Source organism: Fukomys damarensis, unplaced genomic scaffold (assembly GCF_012274545.1).
Source record: "Fukomys damarensis isolate Sample0158 unplaced genomic scaffold, DMR_v1.0_HiC HiC_scaffold_9, whole genome shotgun sequence".
NCBI classification, from domain to species: Eukaryota; Metazoa; Chordata; class Mammalia; order Rodentia; family Bathyergidae; genus Fukomys; species Fukomys damarensis.
The window spans coordinates 22,843,080-22,865,029 of NW_022900921.1; the positions used below are offsets into that span (position 1 = coordinate 22,843,080).

Consider the following 21,950-nt stretch of genomic DNA (forward strand, 5'->3'; position numbering starts at 1 on the left):
ATATCCTTTTCACTATATATCTGATACCTTATGTTAACAACCTAACAAGTACATTATTCTATTGTCCAGCTATTTCCCTTGCTTAAATTTTAAAGTTTTTGTTTAACTCTTTTCATTTAGGCTTATCTACAAATGCTCATTTTTGAAAGGTTCATAACAGGTTTTGAAAGGTTTATAACAGCTGTATACTATGAAGCATTTAGTCAGAGTCATAACTGAATTTATATGGATATATAGATTCTTAACTACTTTGTTTATACTCCCCCTGGTTAATAGATGGTTACATGAGAAAATATGCAACTACATGTGTAAGTCCATGGATTTTCATGCTTGTCAGAAATCCTTCTAAAAGAAAGCAAGTAACTAATTTTAAGAAGGTCTAGATATTCTGAAAATATTACTTTATAAAAACTGAATTCCTAAGAGCAAAAGTAGCATCCGTCAAAAAAGTATACACACTTTCAGGGAGAAAAAAAAGTATATAAATATTTTAATGCTGAATTTATTGAGAAAATGTAAAGTTAATACAAGTTAATACCTTTGATCTCTACAATCACAAGAGGTGCTCAAAGTGGTGGCCATGAGCTTCCAGACATTTACTACTGTTGCTTGGGTAACCTTGTCATTGAGATTGCTGCATATGAATTTCCCATTTCTTCTCTAAGGGCCCACAGTGTAGTGAGTTTTCCATGATATATGACATCCTCTAGGGTCCCCCATACGAGGGTAACACTATCTATTGAAAAAACATCATACTATTTTTCTTTTGCTCAGGAGTGTATACACTTTTTTTGGCAGACTCCATATATCTCTAACATTCATCAGTTGAAAACATGATTTTCATTAATTGAGAAGCATAAAGAAATAATTGGGGGAAAATGATAGGCTTTTTGACAACTTTGATTATTGACATGAACAAATCAACATCTTATCTACTCTAAAACAAGATTTCATGTTCCCCATTAGCAAAATTTTTGTCTGAAAACAGAAATCATTCTTTTTTAATATACTAAAGTTGATAAGAAAAAACAGTGAAGATTGTGTTGTAGTTGTTAGCTATCAAATATATAGATATAGTGAAAAATAAATGTTGATTTAGTTAACTACTGAAATTAGCTGATATTTAAATATGAGGACAAATTCTGAAAATGGGTTGCTTTAATGTAGGTTCATTCCAGGAATATGTTTGTATTAGTTAAGTTTAAAATTGTGTTCCTTGGCAAACCATAAAAGATTTCCAAAGTATTAGACACCCACTTTTGTGCTGGAATTTAATATGCAACTTTTTATTGGAAAATAATCGTCCTTGTCTGGCAAAATCCACCATGCAATATTTCTGTTAGTAGGTATAATGCAATAAAGACAGGGAGGGCTATTTATCACTACAAATTTTGAGGATTTCAGGATTCTTTTTATTATTTTAATATATTTCTTTGATATTAAATCAGAAAAATGATAAATTACACCTGTCTAGGCTGTTTTTCTTTTTTACTGGAAAGTGATGTACAACCCAATTCTAGTGGTCATTTTGGCTTTTTAAGATATGTATTTTTTCTTATTAAAAAAATTCAACCTGTATTTTTTTTTCTAATAATAATGCTGAAATACTCTTTATTTCTAACATATGAAGTGGTTTATAAGTACTTCCTGTATTGCAAACTCCGGCCTTTTCACAATGAATTACTTTGAGAGCATATCTGGAAAGAAGCCTCGGTCATTTCATAGTATATATCTATTGTTTAGATTTACCCTATTTTTTAGGTTGAAATTGATATGTAATATGAAACTAGTTTGATTTGTATTATTTTAGTGTAATTTACATAATACGTTATTTATTTATATCTGCTATTTAAGATCCTTTTTCTATCACATTATACCTAGTATATATTCTTTAATCCAGATATTATAATCTTTTATTTTACAAGCTATATATTGCTTTTAAATTTTCTTAAACTTAATTAAAAAATCATTTTCAGAAAATGTATTAGATAAAAGTTTTAAAACTGTAGTGTTTTAAACCAAGGGATACAAATAATTTCAACATAGGTACATTGATTTATATTTTTTAACAATTATTTGAAGTTTGCATATTTAGAAATATATATTAGCTCAATTTGATTTCAGTGCTCAGTTATTTGAATTATAAATCATTATGTCCCTTCTAGCTGATCAGTCATGAAATATCTTTGAATTCATTTACATAATGGAATATGTGAGTGGTGTATTTATTTCAGTGCAGTCACTGGTTACCTAATGTATGTTTTGTTGTTTCCAATCGATTTCTTTATTAGAATGTTTTTTATTTTAAAGCCATACATTGTTTCTGTATTAAAAATAAGATGGCATTGTTCAGCTATAGAAAGTTATATAAGATAAAAATGATCACCCATTGGCTCCTATTAATGGAATTCTAGTTTTGTTATATTCAGAATATTTTTACTTAAAATATTAATGTTTTCATACAGTAAAGTTTAAAAATATTCCTGGTTTCTTAATAATATTATCTCCAGACATTTTTGTTTTGCTTTATGTATTTTACCTGCTTTGGATGAACCTTACTTAATGTTTTTGGTGTCTGAAGCCAGTCTCTGAACTTTGCTGTTCTTTATCTGACCACTTGGAGTTGAAATTGAAAAATATTTCATTTTTAGGAAATGCTGAGAAGCCTTCAGTTGCCTTAAAACAATGGCCTCAAAATTTAGTGAGCATCAGCATCAAGATGAATTATGTAAAGGTGTAAATTTCCAACAATGAATGTCATTAAACTGTATAACTAAATGTACCAATAAAATTGACTTTTAAAAATTAGCATCAGAGTGTAAGTGCTTGTAAAGATAAAAATTACTAGACCAGAGCTTGAAAATTTTAAGAAGCCTCAAGTGAAGTTGGTTCAGGGCCTATACTTTGAAAACTTCTGTTAAGTAATTAGAAAATAGAGCTCAGCTAAGAATGGTGGTACATGCCTGTCATGCCAGCTACTGGAGAGGCAGAAGGATTGCATGTTTGAGGCCAGCCTGGGCAACTTAATGAGATTCTGTCTCAAAATAAAAATAAAAAAACATGAGAATATAGCCCAGTGGTAGAATAACCTTAGTTTTGATCACCAGTACAGCCAAAGGAAAAAAGAGTGACCAAGTGGAATTATGTCCTAAATAGAAAGTCGGGTACTTTTCCCACAGGCGGTTCTTCATAGGACTGACTTGACATTTTTAGATATAGTGATCTAGTTCTCTATATAATAATGTGAGAACTGAGGAGGCTGCCATTACATGACCCTCAGATTATAACTAGTCTGTAGCCTTTTATCCAAATGTTGCTATTTACTAAATTGGAGCTTTCTAAGTTAGAGCAGTATTGCAAATTTTTAAATCCACTGTCCTTTTTTGCAAGAAAATTTATTTTCTACCAGACTCACAGGGCATATATAATACATTTTGCGAATATATTTGAGTAACTTTTTAATGTTTTCAAATTTCTAAGATGAAATTTTAAGACTTCTTAATTCTAAATACCTTTCTAACATGCATAGAGCTAAAATGGCTCTGTCTAGGGCCAGCTCTCTACAGTCAGGTTCAGTACTTGGGAATCCTTCCTCTGCTTTAAAATGTTTTCTTATTGGAAATTCTAGTTTCTTTCTAAATGGGGAAGAGGAGAAATTGTTCCACTGATTGGAACAGGGAAGCTACTTAGGAAAATCAGACAGAGAATAAGGATCATATGAGCAATATAATAAATTTGCTCATTTTAAATGCAGAAAAATATACAGGAAGGTGTTAAATCTCTTCTAAAATTCTGTTGATCATAAGTTGAAGTCATTCTTACTTTGAAAAATAATTGATGAATATTTCTGCTGCAACTTATTATTTATCTAGATTTAAAGCACTATAATGTGTGACTTTGGGCTTCAGATATATAATTATAAGAAATTTCATTCTGTATCAGGGCCTCTGTTGGTATTTGTACTTCATCACATAATATTCAAAGGTTTGAGAAAACCCAAAATGCATTTAGCCTTTTAAAAACAAATCCCATGAAAAGAATACAATAATTAAGAGTACATGAAAACTGTACATTAATTCATGAATTTATCCAAATTCATTTTCCATTTTATTAATATTGTTAGCATCAAAATTTCTTAGGCCTAATGACTTCTGTATACTATTGCAAAACCACCTACCTAATTCCTGGGGACTAAGTATAAAATTTAAATAGTGGAATCCCTTGTTTAAGAGAATAAAGAATTTAAGACTCCAGCATCAGAGCATTAAACCAAGATCAGACCTTTCTAAGCACCTTGCACACCTGGGAAGCTAGCCTTGATTATCTGTGAAAAAGAAATGATTCTTTCCATTTGGCTTCAGACTAACCATCTTAAGATTTTAGAACTGTCTTCTTAGCTCCTGTACCCCAGAATTTGGTGAATATAATTCCCTTCCACATGTGCTGGAAATATATTTGTCTGTTAGTGTATTTCAGTTGTTTTGGTTTTTGTAAGCCAGAGTCCATTTTCTGTCAAAGCTACTTGATCACCATGATGATTCTGTTTTTCAGTTCCGTGCCTTCCATGGCTTCATTTGTCTTTGTTTCCTTCTTTAAGTACAATAACTAGATGTGCATACAGTGTCTGGATTTAACATAATGATTTTTAAATTTAATTCCATACTCAATGACTTATGTGATTTTACTATCAACTTTCTGTTCAACAAATACTTAGTAAACATTTGCTAAATGCAGGACAAAAGGATACGTAAAATATAAATAATGCCTTCACAAGTTTTAAATTCTAAAAGAATTGACCCTAATTCTAGGCTTCCTTTCCTATTTTTTTTAAGATCCCAAAGTCAGTTTTTTATCAGAACAGTTTTGTTTTCTTTAACTCAAATTATATACTAATTTTCTGAAAATCTACACCTTAAAGCAATGTGGGTATATGACTCTGCTTATGACTACTTTAAGGGAGCCATTTTATTCAACACTGTTTAGATACAGCTTATAACAAACCAGTAAGTATATTACTTGTGTATCAAGTATGTACAATCCAGCACATACTTACACCCTGGCTCCAGCCTTTCCACCACTTGTGTGTGAATTCTGAATGTGATGGGAGTCAGGAAAAGAATAGAGGATGAGAGATGAAATCGATGTCTAGGATGAAATAACAATGAAAGATGGAAGTTGTTGTGGTTAAAATCAAGAATGACCCCCCCTAAAACACTTGTGCTCAGAAGCAGAGATTTTGGAAGATGATTGGATTCTGGGATAACTGTAGCTGACTTAGTATGGGGGGAGTGTCTAGTCGGAAGAGGTAGGTCACTGGGGGCATGACCTAAGGCTATATCTTCCTCCCCTGGTCACTTCTCCCTCTGCTTCCTGGTCATCATGATGTGAACATCTTTCCTCTGGCCAGGTCCTTCCACTGTGCCATTTCTGCTTGGAACCAGTCAACCATAGACTGAAAATTCAGTAAGCCAATATAAATCCCCCCTCCTTTTAAGTTGTAGGTTTCAGGTATTATGTCTCAGCAATGAGAACGTAAGGCAGAAATAAAATTGGGTATGTCTATTATAGAGAAATATTTTATAATAAACACTAATTCTGCTTTTGTGAAATAATGTTGAAGTGCACTGCTGTATTTCACTGAATACCACCATCTCCAGATGGTTTGTGATAATGTTAAATAAAACTAGTTTCAGCATACATCCCTCAGGCATATGTCTATTAACATTTCTCATCAAAAGAAATGTTAGTTTATTTCTTCGCTTTCTGTCTCTACCAGCCATGAGAAGGAAAGTCACATAATTTATCTCCTCTGTTTACTTATGTTTTGTACTAAGAACAAGAAAGAGAATCTGCTCTACTCTTCTCTAGCTCCCTTTTTCAGACTTTCACCAAATTCTTTAGATTCTTGCTTCCCAAGATTACCTCCCTTAAGTATTGCTCTGATCTGATCATTTCTCTTCCCAAAAGTGCAAAACCGCATCCATTTGCTTCTTAGATCCAAGTAAAATTGTTGATTTGAATTTGAGTCCTTAAATAATACCTTATTGAGTTCCCATTGCTAATTCCCTGATTCACCACACAATCTTAATTTGTACTTTATACTTGGGTCAAGAAAATTCATTTTACCTTCCCCTTGACACCTTTATTATCCTCTTCTAAATACCACGTGTTGCATTCTCCCTACTTTAAAACTCTGATACTCAACTAGGTCCTTTTCAAATTTTCAGTTCATAAAGATGTACCCATGTGCTTTTTTTAAAATTACAAATTTTCTAAGGCCATAACTAGTTTGGAATTGAATTCCTGTAAAAGAATGTAAGTATTCCAATGGATTCTAATTCTTTTCTTTATTTAAAAAAAGTAAAATTTCTTACTTATTTTTCTTTAGTATGTAATTAAAAGGCAGTGAGCTTGGCCTTGGTACAAAGAACACAGATGCAGCTCTACAGAAAATGTATCTTTGGCAGATGAGCTTCTTCCTGTGAATGTTCTGTTTATTGCATCCATAAATATTCTATTGTCAAAACATGACTTACTGTTTATTAACATCACTGATAGGAAAATTCCTGTTAATGGCAGCATTCATATTAACCATAGACCCTGTCAATTTTGACTTTGCAATTTTGAGAGAATTGAATTTGGTAATTACTTAAGCTATTTCTAAGTTTATTGATCCTCATCCTTGTTTAACTGAGTGAACTTTGATTGACAGTTCTGCTTGGTGATTGATGATTTTGGAAAATCATCAAATCTACCATCTTTAAAAAGGAGAAAACCTGCTACATATCATTTCAGATCTTGTTGCCCTTTAGCCTGTCAGAAGAACAAAAATATATTGATTTCCCCCCTGAGCAAAGCATTGAGGAAAATGAATGGATACAGCCCCTGCCCCTAGAAAGATTATAGTCTAAGAGAAGGTAAAGTGAGCCAAATACATGTGCTTAATATGCATCTGTAATCGTCACTTTGGAGTCAGAGGGACTTCACTCTAAATCATATTAATTGTCTTTTTTTGTTGTTATTTATTACTTATTTTTAGTATGCTTCCTTATCTGAAAAATAAATATAATACTACCTATTTTGTGGAACTGTGAGAATTAGCTTTGCAGGTAGTATACATTGTGTAGTTTCTGCATCTTTATGTTTTCTTGCCTGATTTATAATTGGCAAGACAAGACAATCCTGAAAGTTAGCTTGGGCATAGATTTCATCCTTATTTGTTGGAGTGGGTAGCTGAGGTTCTCACAGGCTGAATATATTACTCAGATTCATCCGTCTGGCTAACTGATTTAGACAGCCAAGAGCCCAAGTTTTCTGACTTGTGTTTAGGTGTGTTTTCCACTCTCTTATACCTGAGTAACTGAAATTCAGAATTAGGCCTTTCAGTGCCATTGTGCAGAGGCAATTTAACAGAACTCTGAATTTGGAAATAATGAGGTAGAATAGAGTCATTGTTCATTGTTATATTTATGGAGCAATATGCAAGTGTTACATTCTTCAAGGAAAACAAGAGCAAGACTGTAGGAAATAGCTACAGTAGAAAACACACTATTACGGTGAAGTAAGAGAAGAGGGTCTTTGCGTACCAAAGAGACATGCTTAAAACTCACATCACACCAGAAATTACTTAGGTCTTATATTCATGTTTATAATTGCTCAGCTTTTATTCTCAGAGTTTAACTGTTCATGTGATAATATGGTACACTAAAAAGTGATGATTTTTGGAGTCAAAACTCAATTCAGATCTTAGCACCATCAACCCATAGCTGTATAATTTTGCTTAGGCAAATAACTTAATTTCTCTGAGCTTCCATTTTCTTATCACTACAGAATAGAAATGGTAAATAATATTTAACAATGTAATTATGAAGATTAGGTGAAATGACATGAAAAGTGCTTTCTGCATAGGCACTTGAGAAATTAGTTCTTTTAAACCATTCTTCAGCACTTGGGAGTATGCAGTCCACTGTATCTTCCTAACTATATTCTGATCTTAGATTTCTAACTGAGCTCATTGTTCCTTAGAATTGACTAATTTCCTCTTTCTTGATAGCCTATTATGGGTCTTTTATAATTATTTTATTATAAAATAACACTTAGTAAAAAGAAATTCTCTGGTTATAACCAAAATGTAAAACAGGTCAGTTTTAATTTTCCACTACTAAGACTTTAATAGTAAAGGAGTTCTTGTCTTAATTATAAAACTCATTCTTCCTTTCCATAACTGGAATATGTATAAGATGGGAAAGTAATTGCACTAGTTAATAATGGATTATTATTTCTAGAAGAATGAAAGGCATTCTATAGTAATCCTCAAAATTACATTTAATCTTCATAAGTAGAAACCATTTTGTTTGTTTGTTTTTGGTACTGAGGATTGAACTCGGGTCCTTGAGCCTGCAAGGCAGGTGGCAGAACCACTGGGCTAAATCCCCGGCCTAGTAGAAACCATTTTGGTTTATTATTTTGTGATTTATTATGAATTGGTAAGACAAATATATTTTCCCAGATTCCTTAACTCCTCTTACCTATATCCTTCTAAAAAAACTTGTGAAAATAGATGCTGTGAAATTCATGCTAAAAAATCACACGGTAAGTCTTAATTCCTTAATTAATGCCTAGAATTTTCTGAATAGTTTAGGTCAAGCATTAGTAACTTTGGATGCTCTTTTACTTTCATCAGAGTGAACACTTCCCCTTTCTTGGCATCAATGACAGTTATAGTCTCAGTGACTTCAGGTGCCGAACAACCTTCTACACAGCCCTCACTCGCCTTCTGATGGTAGATCTAGGTAAGGTTAAGAATTTAAACTCAATAAAAGATCAGCAGTATACAGAGTCCACCCAAAAATATGTATACACACTTCAGGAAAAGAAAAACTTGTATGAATTTTTAATGCTAAATTTTTCGAGACATCATAGATAGAGTAATACAAGTTACCTTTGGCATCTACTGTCAAAAAAGTTGCTCAAAATAGTGGCCATTAGCTGCCAGGCATTTATTAGTACCGCAAATTACTGCTTGGGTTACCCTAGTTGAGCTTCCTGCCCACGTATTTTCAATTTCTTACCCACAGTGTAGTGGGCTTTCTGCGATATACAACATTCTCTAGGGTCCGCCATATGAGGGTAACACCATCTGTTGAAAAAACATCATACTGTTTTTCTTTTCCTGAAGTATGCATATATTTTTTGGTGGACTATTTATGTGAATAAAAGATTGTTATACTAGTAGGTATTACATTTAATTTATTAGAAACGGCTATCTTTCAAATGCCTGTACCTTTCTAAGATTTGAGCATTCACTTGTTAACCTCATAGCTAAAAGACAAAATTTTTGCACTTCAGGTGGTATTTTTCACGTCATTTAACACTTGCTTTGATTCTTTACCTCAAAAATTATTTTCTGTGTATTCTTTGACCCATTAACTTCACTGTTATGATCTAGGAATAATCTTAAGCCCAGAAAGATTTTTTTATAGTAACGCTTAAGAGAAAAAATGGAAACAATGTCAATGTCCTATAGCAGTAGTGGGGAACCTATGGCATGCATGCTGCAGCAGGCTTTTTGAAAACTTTAAAAGGTCTGCCATCACCATCCTATAGGAAATTATAAAATTATGGTCCATCTGTTTATTTAATGGAATGGTTGTAATCATTAAAATTATTATTTGAACACAGGACTATGCACGAAATTTTGTGTTATGAAGTAAAAAGGCAAGTATTATACTGTGTAAGTGGCATGATTATGTATACTGAGAGAAATGCATAAAAGCTTAAATGAAATTGTTCAAAAATACTAAATATAGCCAATTTGGGAAGCAGTATAGAAGTTCCTCAAAAAACTAAACTAGAAGTATCTTATAGTCCAGCAGTCCCACAACTGGTTGTATACCAAGGGAGATGAAATTAATATGTTGAAGAGACATCTACACTCACATGTTCATTGCAGCACTGCTCATAATAGATAAGATATGGAAACAATCTAAATATCCATCAAATGATGAATAAAGAAATTGTGGTATATATACACAACAGAAAACTCTTCAGCCATAAATACAAAGAAACTAGCAGGTTTGATGGGACATGCCTGTAATTCCAGTACTCTAGGAAGCTGAGGCAGACAGATGGCAAGTTTGAGCCCAACCTGGGTGACTTATCAAGCCTCTGTTTCAAAATAAAAAGTGCCAAAAATGCAGCTCAGTGTGAGGACCCTCAATCCACACTACCCCCTCCCTCCCCAAAAAAACACCAAAGAAATCCTACCAGCAATTGCAATAACATGGTTGAACCTGTAGGACATTGTATTAATGAAATAAGCCAGGCACATAGTCAAATACTGCATGATCTCACTGATATGCAGAATCTTAAAAACATTGATCTCATAGAATTAGTAAAATGATAGTTACCAAAGGCTGAACAGTTGAGGATGCATTGTAAAATGATGTTGGTCAAAGCTTTGATACAAAATTTTAGGTAGCTAGGAGGAATAAAATTCAAGAGAACCTTTATATAACCTAGTGGATGTAATTAATAACATGTTGTATTCTTAGAAATGATACTAAAGTGAATGTTAAGTATTCTCACCACAAAATGATAACTGTGAAATAATGCACAGTTAATTAGCTAAGTTTAGTTATTCTGCATTATATATACACCCTGAAGAACTTGTTGTACGTGGTAAATACATACAATTTTATCCGTCAGTTTAAAAAGTAACTAAAACATGCTGAATTTTATCTTTGTATGGTAAATTATGGATAATTTTCCCCACTTCTGGTTATTTGAATTCTTAAATGTGTAACTTTTATAATAGTAAAAAATGTCCTTATTAATGAGGTGCCATGGAATGTTTCAACACGTGTATACATTACATAATATTTAAATTATATGAAACATATCTTTTGGGGTTGGGGCTGCTGAGAATAAGCCCATACCTTTTGCATGCTTGGCATACTCTCTGCTGCTGAGTTACATCCCCAGCCTGATGTTAAATGCATTTGTCTCCTCAAACATTTATCATTTCTCTATGATAAAAACTTTGAAATCCTTTCTTCTAGCTTTTTGGAATGTACAGTACAGGTTTGTTATCTATATCACCCCACTGTGCAGCAATAGTACACGGGAACCTCTTACTCCTAACTGTAACTAGGGGTAAGAAATCCTGGTGGTTACTGCACAGTGAGGTGACTATGCAGCCTTCCTCCATCCCTCCACATACCCCCCAAATCTCCCTTACCTCTGGGACCACCATTGTCCTCTCAGGTACTGTGACATCCACTGTTACAGATTCCACATATGAGTGAGATCATTAAGCATTTGTCTTCCACAGCCTGGATTGTTTCACTTAATACAATGATCTCCAGTTCCATCCATGTTGTTGCAAATAATAGGATTTCATTCTTTTTTATAGCTGAATAGTATATATATATATACATACATATATATATATATATATGAATATATGGGAATATATGTGAGATAGATTGATAGATCTTTATTTATCAGCTATTGGACATCATAAGTTGTTTTCACATCTTAGCTATTATAGATTGTGCTACAGTATACATAGAAGCACAGATGTCTCTTCATCATAGTGATTTCATTTCCTTTGGATATTTAACAGTAGTGGGATTGCTGAATTATACGATAGACTTTATTTTTTAAAATTTTTTTGAGGAACGTTCTGATTGTTTCTACCAAGCGTATGCAAGTCTCCTTCTACATCCTTGCCAGCACTTATCTTTACTTTTTTTTATAATATCCTTTCTTACTTTGATGAGTTGCATTTCACTGTAGTTTTGATTTGTATTTGCCTTATGATTATGTTGAACATTTTTCATGTACTCATTGTCCATTTGTATGTCTTATTTTTAGAAATATCTATTCAGATCAATTGCTCATTTTCCAATCAGGTTTGTTTGTTTTTACTATTGAGATTTTACTATATATTCCAAACATCAACTCTGTCACATGAGTAGTTTGCACATATTTTCTCTCATTCTCTCTGCGCTCTGTTCATTGTTTCCTTTGCTGTACAGAAACTTTTTAGTTTGAGATAATCCCACTTGTCTATTTTGGCTTTTATTTCTGTGTTCTTGAAGTCTTGTTCAGAAAATTCTTGATTGCTCTTATTTTATTGTAAATCTGAAGTCAACAAGAAATAACCACAGGTAGACAAAACCTTAGGATGGGCACTTAAGACTTTCTGTGTAACCATGTTGTTCTGGAGTCCTACGTTTTGGATTATTTCTGGATTTTCTGCATTTTGATTCTGCAGGTTAGATCAGTGGTTATAGATACATGAGAGGGTTCAATCAATAACAGGGTCATCCTTAGTGAATATAATATTGATGATATTTTTTCTCTTGAAATGTATTGATTAATCTGTCACTTTAAATATGAAGTTTTTAAAATGTGATCATACACAAGGAAAGAAGATAAATAATTTTATTTTGCACATAAAAGGCTTTGAACTTTGAAATGGAAAGGTGAGTAAACCTCTCAGTGGTCCACATCCATATTATTTTCATGCATTTCAGCAGAATAGATTACCAGAAAGACAGCCAAAAAGTTGAGAGAAATGCAACTAGAATGATTAAAGAGTTTAGTGGGATTGATTTCTAAGAAAAGATTAAAAGAACCTTGTATGTATAACTTGGCTGAGTGACAAGTAGGGCTGGAGGCAAAGAGAACTGTCTATAAATATTTGAAGAGTGTAAACCAGGCATGCAAAACCCAATTGTCTGCTACCTTAGGCAAATGGGAGATCTAACTGAGTGACGGCTTTTCATACTGCACACTGGCCTGTTAATCTCTTGGCTGAATCTTTGGAAAGAGAAGGTGCATCCCCAGACTCTGTCATTGTCCTCAGCAATCATTTATTGGGCATAATGTGCTGAACTCTGAGGCCAAGACAATGATGAATTGGGCATACTTGACCCTGGCCTCAAGGAGCTTGACTTTTTTCTCATTGTCCAAGCATTTAAAGAGTACTTTAAGCCCTTGTATAGACTTAATTTATTTCACAACCCTTAAAATTACCATTTTCAGGGCTGGGGATTTAGGTCAGTAGTTCTGCCGCCTGCCTCACAAGTGCAAGGTCCTGAGTTCAATCCCCAGTACCAAAAAAAAAAAAAAAAAAAAAATCATACACAGAAAGAAATGAAGAGACCAAAGTTAAATTGAAGTATCTAGAGAAAATTTCCTAGAAATAGCCCCACATCACACATCTTCAGAACAATGAAATGAAATAGGTCAAGATTTCCTTTCTCCTTTGGTTGGTGCACACAAAAAACTCCCATCTGTCTGTAGTAGCTTTAAACAAAGGATACACTCTGAACACAGTGCAGACTCTATTCCACAGCACCACTGCAGTTATCACTATATTAATAATTACTGTTTATTTTGAAACCCAGAAAAACTCTACATTGCATACTTTTTAAAGGCAATTTTGCTTTTAGTTAGTATTGCATAATATGTGAGTTATGAGAAACCAAAGTAAACATATAATTTGAATAACTAATAGGATTTTATTGTTTCCCAGATTAGGTTTCTTTGAACTATTACTCATTTTTTAAAATAATTTTTATTTTGTCCCATTCCCCCCCCTCAAACCCCCCCATGTACAAAAGCTTTGTTTCCATTTTTTCTTTTTTTAATTTTTTTCTTGTCCCTTCCTTCCTTTCTCCCTTTCTCTTCCCTTGTTCTCCTTCCCATTAGAACACTTTCCTTCCCCTTTCCCAATATCCATTATACATTTCAGTCCATATTTCCACTTTCAGTTTCTCACACCAGAGAAATGTATTTAAACGTGTGTGTCCAATTTGAGCTATTACTTATAACAATATAAATTGATACATTTTGGTTTAGAGTGTTTTTCTAAAGGTAAATGTTTTTTAATATCTTGAATGAAACAAAGAGACTATGATTGGAGTCCGTGGTGCACAGTAGGTAGGTGCTCAGTATGAGTCAGTTGCATCTGGATTAAAGGTGAAATTAAAACTATAGCAGCTATACTCATGGAACTTTTATATTGCCTGAAAAGAAGCTCTTTTTTATCCCTGGCTTTTACTTTTTAAAAATAATTAAATATGTATTATAAGGATGAAGTGATGGTTTCTGGTATAAATTACCAGAGTATCTTTCTATTATTAGGAAACAGAGTTGCTTTTCCCACATCATATTGAAAATTTTCAGGATATTGTCTGTCTTTTCGTATTTTTCTAGCACCAAGCTTAGTGTGTCTACGTTGTAAGTGCTCTCTAAATGCTTGTTGAATGAACAGCAAACAAGTGTGCAATATCCAAGATGCCATCATCATGGCTCCTTGATGCTCTACCTGTCAGTCTTTCTGAAAGTATCTTTGATCATTGACCTCTCCAAAACAAAGCATACCAAGTGGCTGATTTTTCATTCAGAAGTGTTTGGCTGTATGTGACCCCTCATGTGCCCTATTAGTCATCTGTTACTACCTCTTCAAAGTGCTATATACTCTTTATAGATGATCATCTGTTGAGTATGGGTGAACATGGTTTCTGTTATTTGAAGCCTTGTCTCACAAGCTAGATTGACAGGAACATTGCTGTCAGAATTTCTGGCTTGATAGTTTTCTGTTGTGTGTTTACTGTCATGGAAATGGAAGAAAAGGTACTGTTGTCAAGAGCAGTCAGGTCCATGTATTAAATGAATGAAGTAGAAACATTAGATAATGAAAACTGTTCTCAAAAAATTTGAGAGCAAACTTTTTTTTTTTTTTTTTTTTTTTTGGTTTTTTGAGGCAGGGTCTCACTGTGTAGTTGAGACTGACCTGGAACTCACTATGTAGCCTAAGCCGCTCTCAAACTCACAGTGATCCTACTGCCTCAGCCTCCCAGAGTGCTGGGATTACAAGCATGCACCACCACACCCAGGGAGAGCAAACTTTTTATACTACTAATTTGAGTGTGGGATGGGTATGGACAAGAATCAAAAAAGAAAAGCCACCTAACCAACCTGCTTGAATGTGATTTTTTTAAATTGAAATATGAAGCATATTCTAGTTGAATCCAAAATAATTTGAACATGTGAGATATATATATAATATATAATATACTCTATAATACATTTATATATATCATTCACATTGGAGTTATTCGAAAAGAGGAAAGAAAGTGGGTGTCACATTAATTAGTGTTTACTTTGAAATACATTTTGGTTTCTATTTAGTAATTTTCACTTGGTATGAATTTAATTAGATGTTATGTGACCCAGGTTGTATTTCAGCTGAAAATGGGGAGTTTGAGCAATAAATAGTTGTACCATTTATCAGATTGCTTCAGCTGCACTTAAAAAGTACCCACTTGTAAGAACAGAACTGCAATCACTTCATCATTAGAAAATTCAAAACATGTAAGAGATGTTTGGCTGTGTTCTTTTCGTAATCTAAGAAATTATCATGCAGAAAGAAATGGGTGACCAACCATATGTGCATGCATGTTAGCCCTTCTAAGAATCTCTTAAGACTCCCTGGGTTATTTTTAAATTAACTTTGTCGATCTAATAAACTAAAAGAAAGAGTATTACCCGAGCCAGTAAATGGAGAACCTCCAGGGAGCCATTCAGTATAAAATACTTGAATAAATAAAAACCTTCTGTTTTGCTTAATTCAAATGAAGGTGAATTCATTTGACAAATATCAAAGAAAGGAACTGGGAAAATGGAGCTGTTTGTTTTGTGGAGAGCCAAATATTATTAGTTGCAAGTTATCTTACTAATTTGAAGTTGCTTGGTGTCATCAGTCATCGTTTTTCCTTGGCTGTGTCATGATTACACCTTATATTGAACTACTCAGATGAGAAATGTGTGGATAGAAGTTGAGTGACCATTGAGTCTTCTGGTATTTAAATTCTAAGAAGCAATATTTGTAATGATAGGGGAATACTAATATTAAAATGGTGTTTATACATGTTAAAAGAGAGTTCTTTTTTTAGAGTTGAAGATAGCATAGTATCTGTATATTTTTGTGTTTTGTAACCAGTAATGCATCTGAAGATATTGATAGATTAAATTTGAAAATTTTTAAATAACAATGATTTAAATATAAAGGGAAGAACATTCTAAAAATAGCTACTAAATGTAGAATTAATTATTTTCATTAATAATAATCTTTATAAATTTATAGTTTGAAAACTGCTTCTAAGTATATACTATTTGATTCTCACAACAGACTACATTTAGTAAGTGCTATTCCATTGTTTAGCTATTAAAAAATCAAGGTTTAACAAAATTAGATGAGTTGCTCAAGATCAGTCATGTGACTGTTATCCATCAGACCACATATTTTCACTCACTTTTGCTAAACTGTTCTTTACCTTTCACTTTCTCAATAAGAAACCTTTTTCTACTTCATTTTTATTTGAATTGTTTAGACCAAATGATTGATTTGGGGCATGGAGGGCAGTGAGAAGTTGAAAGAGTTACTAAGCTTCTGTGAAATAAATGAATAGATTTATGTTTATTATTTGTTCTATATACATATATTTCAGGCTGATAGTGAAAATAAGATATAATTTTTAAAATGTATTCTTATGTCTAATAATTTGGCAAAGCACATTTCTTCTCAAGAATTAAGGGTGTAAAGGCAGATATCCCAAGGAGATTTAGCAAGTAAGGGCTTGATCAGAAATAGCTAACATTCTGATGGAAAATATATTGTTATATCACCTGTGTCCAAGACTTGGCAGACACTGTTTGGAAAATAGACGGGGGTGGGGGGGGGCGTAAGAGGTAAAGAAGCAGCTGGAAATACTTAGAATCTATAATGAGATAATTAAGACTAATTAGATGGCCCTGTAGGCAGAAAGCTGCCCATTAAGTCTAGATCCACTTTTAATAACTTACCTGGTTTTGAGGGTAGAGAGCCCAGAACACCCCAGGGAATGAAATGCTTCAGAGGTGAAACCCTAGCATAGGTTTCCTAGAAAACGTGTAGTGATGGTCTTCACTGGGCAGTGTATTTTATTTTAGAATTAAAGTAAACATCCTGGGGAGAATTTCAGGGATCCTCAATTTTCTCATCCATTAAATGGAGATACAGTGGACCCTCAAGTTACAACTGGCCTGCCATACGAACAGCTTGAGTTAATTAGGTTAATAGAAGTTTCATCTGTCTCTTGTTATCTATAGCATGTACCCAGGTAAACATCCAGTTCTCAGCTATATTGACTTAGTTACAAACAGCTCTCAGGAACTGATCAAGTTCATAAGTCAAGGGTCCACTGTACCTACCTTGAAAAAGTTATGTGATTTACCTATGATAAAAGTGTATGAAAGGGCCTTTATAATAGAACCAAATATATTCTTAGGTTCCAGTCATTAGAATGTGGATGCCCTTTAGGGTATCATTATTCTACCTGTAACCTGACATATCACTAATGCATAAGCATTTCACACAATATTTACCATATAATAAATCCTCAGTAAGAGTTGACTATCAGCATTTATAACTACCACAATTACTTCTATTACTTGCTTCTCCTTGTCTGCTTCCCCAGATGCCCAGTAATCGAGCTGTTGTTTGAATTCAGAAATAAATTTTATTGTTGTATACATTTAAAGGGGGAGAAGGAAGAGAAAACTAGATTTTTTTGTTGTGAATTTTTTTTTAAGATTCTCATGCCATAAAACTTGCCCTTCTCAATATACAGTTCAGTGGATTTTATTATATTTAGAATATTCACAAGGTTTCCTTCTTTCTATCCTTGGCAACTACACTTTGCTTTCTTTCTGTATGGATTTATCCTACTCTGGGCATTTGCTATCACTGGAATCATACCATATATGGGTTTGGGGGGGCAGGGTGGTTATATGATCTTCCTTTATTGTTCAGCTGGCCTTCATCTCACTATGTAGACCACGCTGGCCTCAAACTCGTGGCAGGCCTTCTGCCTCAGCCTTCCAAATGCTGGGATTAAAAGTTTGTGCCTCCGTGCCCAGCCATATATGGCTTTACTGTCTGGCTTCTTTCACTTAACATCTTCTTCTCAAGGTTCATGTCTAGCATGCTTTGATACTTTGTTCCTTTTATGTCTGAATAATATTCCAATTGTATGGATGTACCACAGTTTACTTATTCACTCATCTCTAGATTAGCAGTTTGGATTTCTACCTTTTATGAAATAATACTGCTAATGAACATTTGGTTGTAGACATGTGCTTGTACTTCTCTTGGAGTGAAATTGCTGAGTCATATTGGCAACTCTTGGAGTAACTGTCAAACTTTCTACAGTGACTGTACCATAGCATGTTGTTTGTACCCCTTTACATCCCACCATTTGAGGTTTTGAATTATACCCAAACATCTGACAGCCAACATACTATTCTAATGTAACATTTCTAGAGGAAAAATATATGTAATTTTTAAAAATAACTTTCTGTTCAATCATAGCATCAGAAACTCAGTAGAGGTGAGTAGCTTTGAGTTTTACCTAAAGCCAAAGAATTCATTATTTTTTCTCTCTGCACAACTGAGAACTTACAATGTTATGTTAGTATTTATTTTTCAGTGAAATATTAGTTTGTAAATTAGTGCTTCACCTTCAAATCACATTGGTTTCTGGGCCTTTGTCTTATTAGAAAAAAATAGCAGTTTCAATTATTCATAAAATTATCACATAAATTTGGCATAGTAAATATATGACAGTATGTAAATATGAAGCTCTAAGATAGTGAGCTCATTTTCTTTTGTATCAGAAACAGTAAATGATACCTCTGTGCTAACACAAATGAGGAAAAAAATCTTTATTATTGTTGTATAAAATTGTTTGCATGATCTAAAAAAAATGATCACTTCTCCAGCTCAGGAAAAAAAATAAAAAAGTTGCAATTACAGAGGAACAATGCTAACTTAAACACAAGCATTTTTCAGTAGTAGTACACCAGTATCTGACATTTGCCAGCTTTAAACCCAAGTGGTTGACTACAAATTCCGTTTTTCTCACCAGGAATTAACTCCTGATAGTCACCACACAAATATTTAGTGCCAGTTCTACTCTAGGCATTTGGATACAGTTGTGATTGAAATAGACCAAGTTCGTTCCCCAAGATGCTCTGTTCTAGTAGAAAAGACAAATAATAACTGCATAAACATGTAAATTGGTCGTCATAGCAAGTCCTATAAAAAAAGTAAAGCAGGTTATGGAGTTGGAAGAGTGATGGGGGAAGGGATGGTCTATACTGCTTTAGATAAATTGGTCTGAGGAAATATATCCAAATACAGTTGCTCTTCACATTCCTGTCTTTTATAGTGCCTTATCTCCTGTATTCCTAGTATTCATTTGCTTCAAGATTTGATTGGAAAAGAAGTAGATTCAGTAAATTTTTTTTATCTGTAGCTCAGAATATTAAATGAGTTGAAATATAAAATTCTGAATTTGTCTTTGTTCTGAATTAACCTTGGAAACCTTTGTTCTGAATTAACTTTTACCTTGGAAAAGTAAACACTTTATTGGAAAAGCTTTGTTCATAAAGGAAAGGTACTGGGCTGGCAATCTTGTCGTATTTTATTTAATTACCATAATCACCTCTTTCTATATCCATGTTAAACTCAAGACAACAAAAATACTAATGGCTGTCATTGATGAAGTGCCAGCAAGGAGAGTTACAGATGTTTTGTCATTTAATTCTCAGCTAAACTTTATGAAGTAACTATTATATCTTTTACTTACAAATGAGGACAGTAAGGCCTAGATGCCAGACAGCTGTCAGTAGCAGAACCAGGATTTAAGCTTAAACTTAATTTCAGATAGTCTGTTCTTTCCAACATCCATATCTGTACTCATGTGTCACTGTTCTTAATAATAATTCCACATTTAGAAAAACAGTAACTCTACATTTTTAAATATCTTAGAGTAAGAATATGTAATTTAACTATAATATACATATGTATTCTGTATTTAGGATTTGATAATGTTTATTTTGGTTATTGTTTTTGTCTTTGTTTTTATACTGGGGATAGAACTCAAAACCTTGAGCTTGCGAAGCAGGCTGTGGCACCACTGAGCTAAATTCCTAGCCCTTTCTTATATTATTTTATATCAGTATAAAGAAAATAAGAACTTTTTTAAAATTGCCTTTATTGGGCCAGGGATTTAGCTCAGTGATGCCACCGTCTGTCTTGCAAGCACAAGGACCCCAGTTCATCCCCAGTACCTACCCAAAAAATTGCCTTTATTGAGCAACTATTTTTCATTCCAATACAGTGGATCCTAGACTTAACGAAGTCAGTCAGTTCCTGAGAGCTGGTTATAGCTCATGTTGGTTGTAAGTCAGCACGGCTGAGATCTGGATATTTACCTGGGTACATGCTATAGATAACAAGAGGCTGATGAATCTTCCATTAACCTAATTAATCCAAGTTGTTTGTATGTCAAGCTGGTCATAACAGGTCCACTGTACATAATACAATATAATGCCAGGCACTGTTTTTGGTGCTGATACTAGTACTACCACTACTATTTATTGACCATCTTTATTTTTCATGTATTATATTTAGTCTTCACAGTAACTCATAAATATTTTTATCCTTATTTTCTAGATGAGGAAACTTAAGACTCAGAGTGATTAGTAAAATATCTGTAGTTAAAGCAATGCATGTTGAGGAAACTGGGGCTCTTGACTGCAGAGCCCTACATCATCATTCTCTTTCACAGAGGAACACAGAGATGCATAGTCTCAGTTATCCAGAAGCTAAGTCCAAGATACTATGAATGTAACTTAGTTAATAATTTACATATATACATTATAAATCTGTGAGTGTATAATGCTGGGGATTAAACCCAGGGTCTTATGCATGCTAGGCAAGTGTTCTATCACTATACTCCAGCCAAGTGGGGACTGTAACCCTAATAAAATTGTAGTGATTGTGGAATAACATAGGTGGTGTAGCATATTGATGATATTATTAAATACGTGCTTAAATATCTGTAATTCAAGGCAGTCTGATACTAAACTAAAGAGTCAGACAAGAGGCTAACAGTGTAGCTCAGTGGTAGAATATAGAGTGTGTGCTCACCTTGGGTTCAAGGACCATCAAAAGCAAATAAACAAAAAAGCTGTAGGAATCCAAGGGGAGAAGGGACAGTACTTGCATAGGAACTGGGGAGAGCTTAGCTCAGATACTGGGAAAGCTATTATTTGACCTGGACCTTGAAAAGTAAGAAAAGTTATGTAGTGCACATACACCACCACCTGACAGAGGACAGTGTATCTAAAAGAACTAATTTAGCCAAATAGACAGTTGATTTGGTCTGCCTTACTCTTCACCCAGGAGCTTGGTCCTTGTCTAGAACAGAAGACTCGTAGCCTTTTAGCATCTCTTTGTTAACAAAGCTAAATGTCTGACTCTGTTGGACTCCTGAGACAAAATGTGTGAAGTTGAAGAGAAAAAGCAAAATCATAAAAAATTCCAGGTCAACCAGAACAGCTATTCCTAAAAGTCAAAGGATCTGTCATTGATCTACTGTGTGTGACCTTGAATTCAGTTTCCTTATCTGTAAAATGATAGGTAGGCTAGTGATTGTCAAATGGTTGGAGGCATCTTGAGTCAGCTAGAAAACATCTTAAAACAAAATTGCTGAATCCCACCCCCAAAGATTCCGATTTAGTTGATCTGTGATGGAACCTAGAATTTTGTGTTTAACAAGTCCTCAGGTGGTGTTTGTGGTACTAGCTCAAGAATCAAACTTTGGGCCGGGGGCTCAGTGGTTCCGGTGCCTGCCTCACAAGTGCAAGGACCCGAGCTCGATCCCCAGTACCAACAACAACAAAAAAAAAAGAATCAAACTTTGAGGACCACTGGTCTCTTTGTTTTGTTGATTTGTTTGTTTTTGTAGTACTGAGATATAACCTTTGCCCTGAGCTACATCCTCTCCATTTTTTTTAAACAAAAAAAAAAAAAAAAATGCTAAATT

The 21,950-nt window shown here is 33.8% G+C and overlaps 1 protein-coding gene across 1 annotated transcript in view; it reads left to right on the forward strand.

Annotated features, from left to right (window-relative positions):
- Ranbp17 (RAN binding protein 17) overlaps positions 1–21,950 on the forward strand; it is a gene marked incomplete at its 5' end in the record, with an annotated part of 334,601 nt that overhangs the window by 224,683 nt on the left and 87,968 nt on the right. The window contains 2 exons of the mRNA XM_033761473.1: positions 8,529–8,592; positions 8,684–8,792. Coding sequence (XP_033617364.1) covers positions 8,529–8,592; positions 8,684–8,792 — 173 coding nt within the window. The remainder of the gene's footprint in view (positions 1–8,528; positions 8,593–8,683; positions 8,793–21,950) is intronic.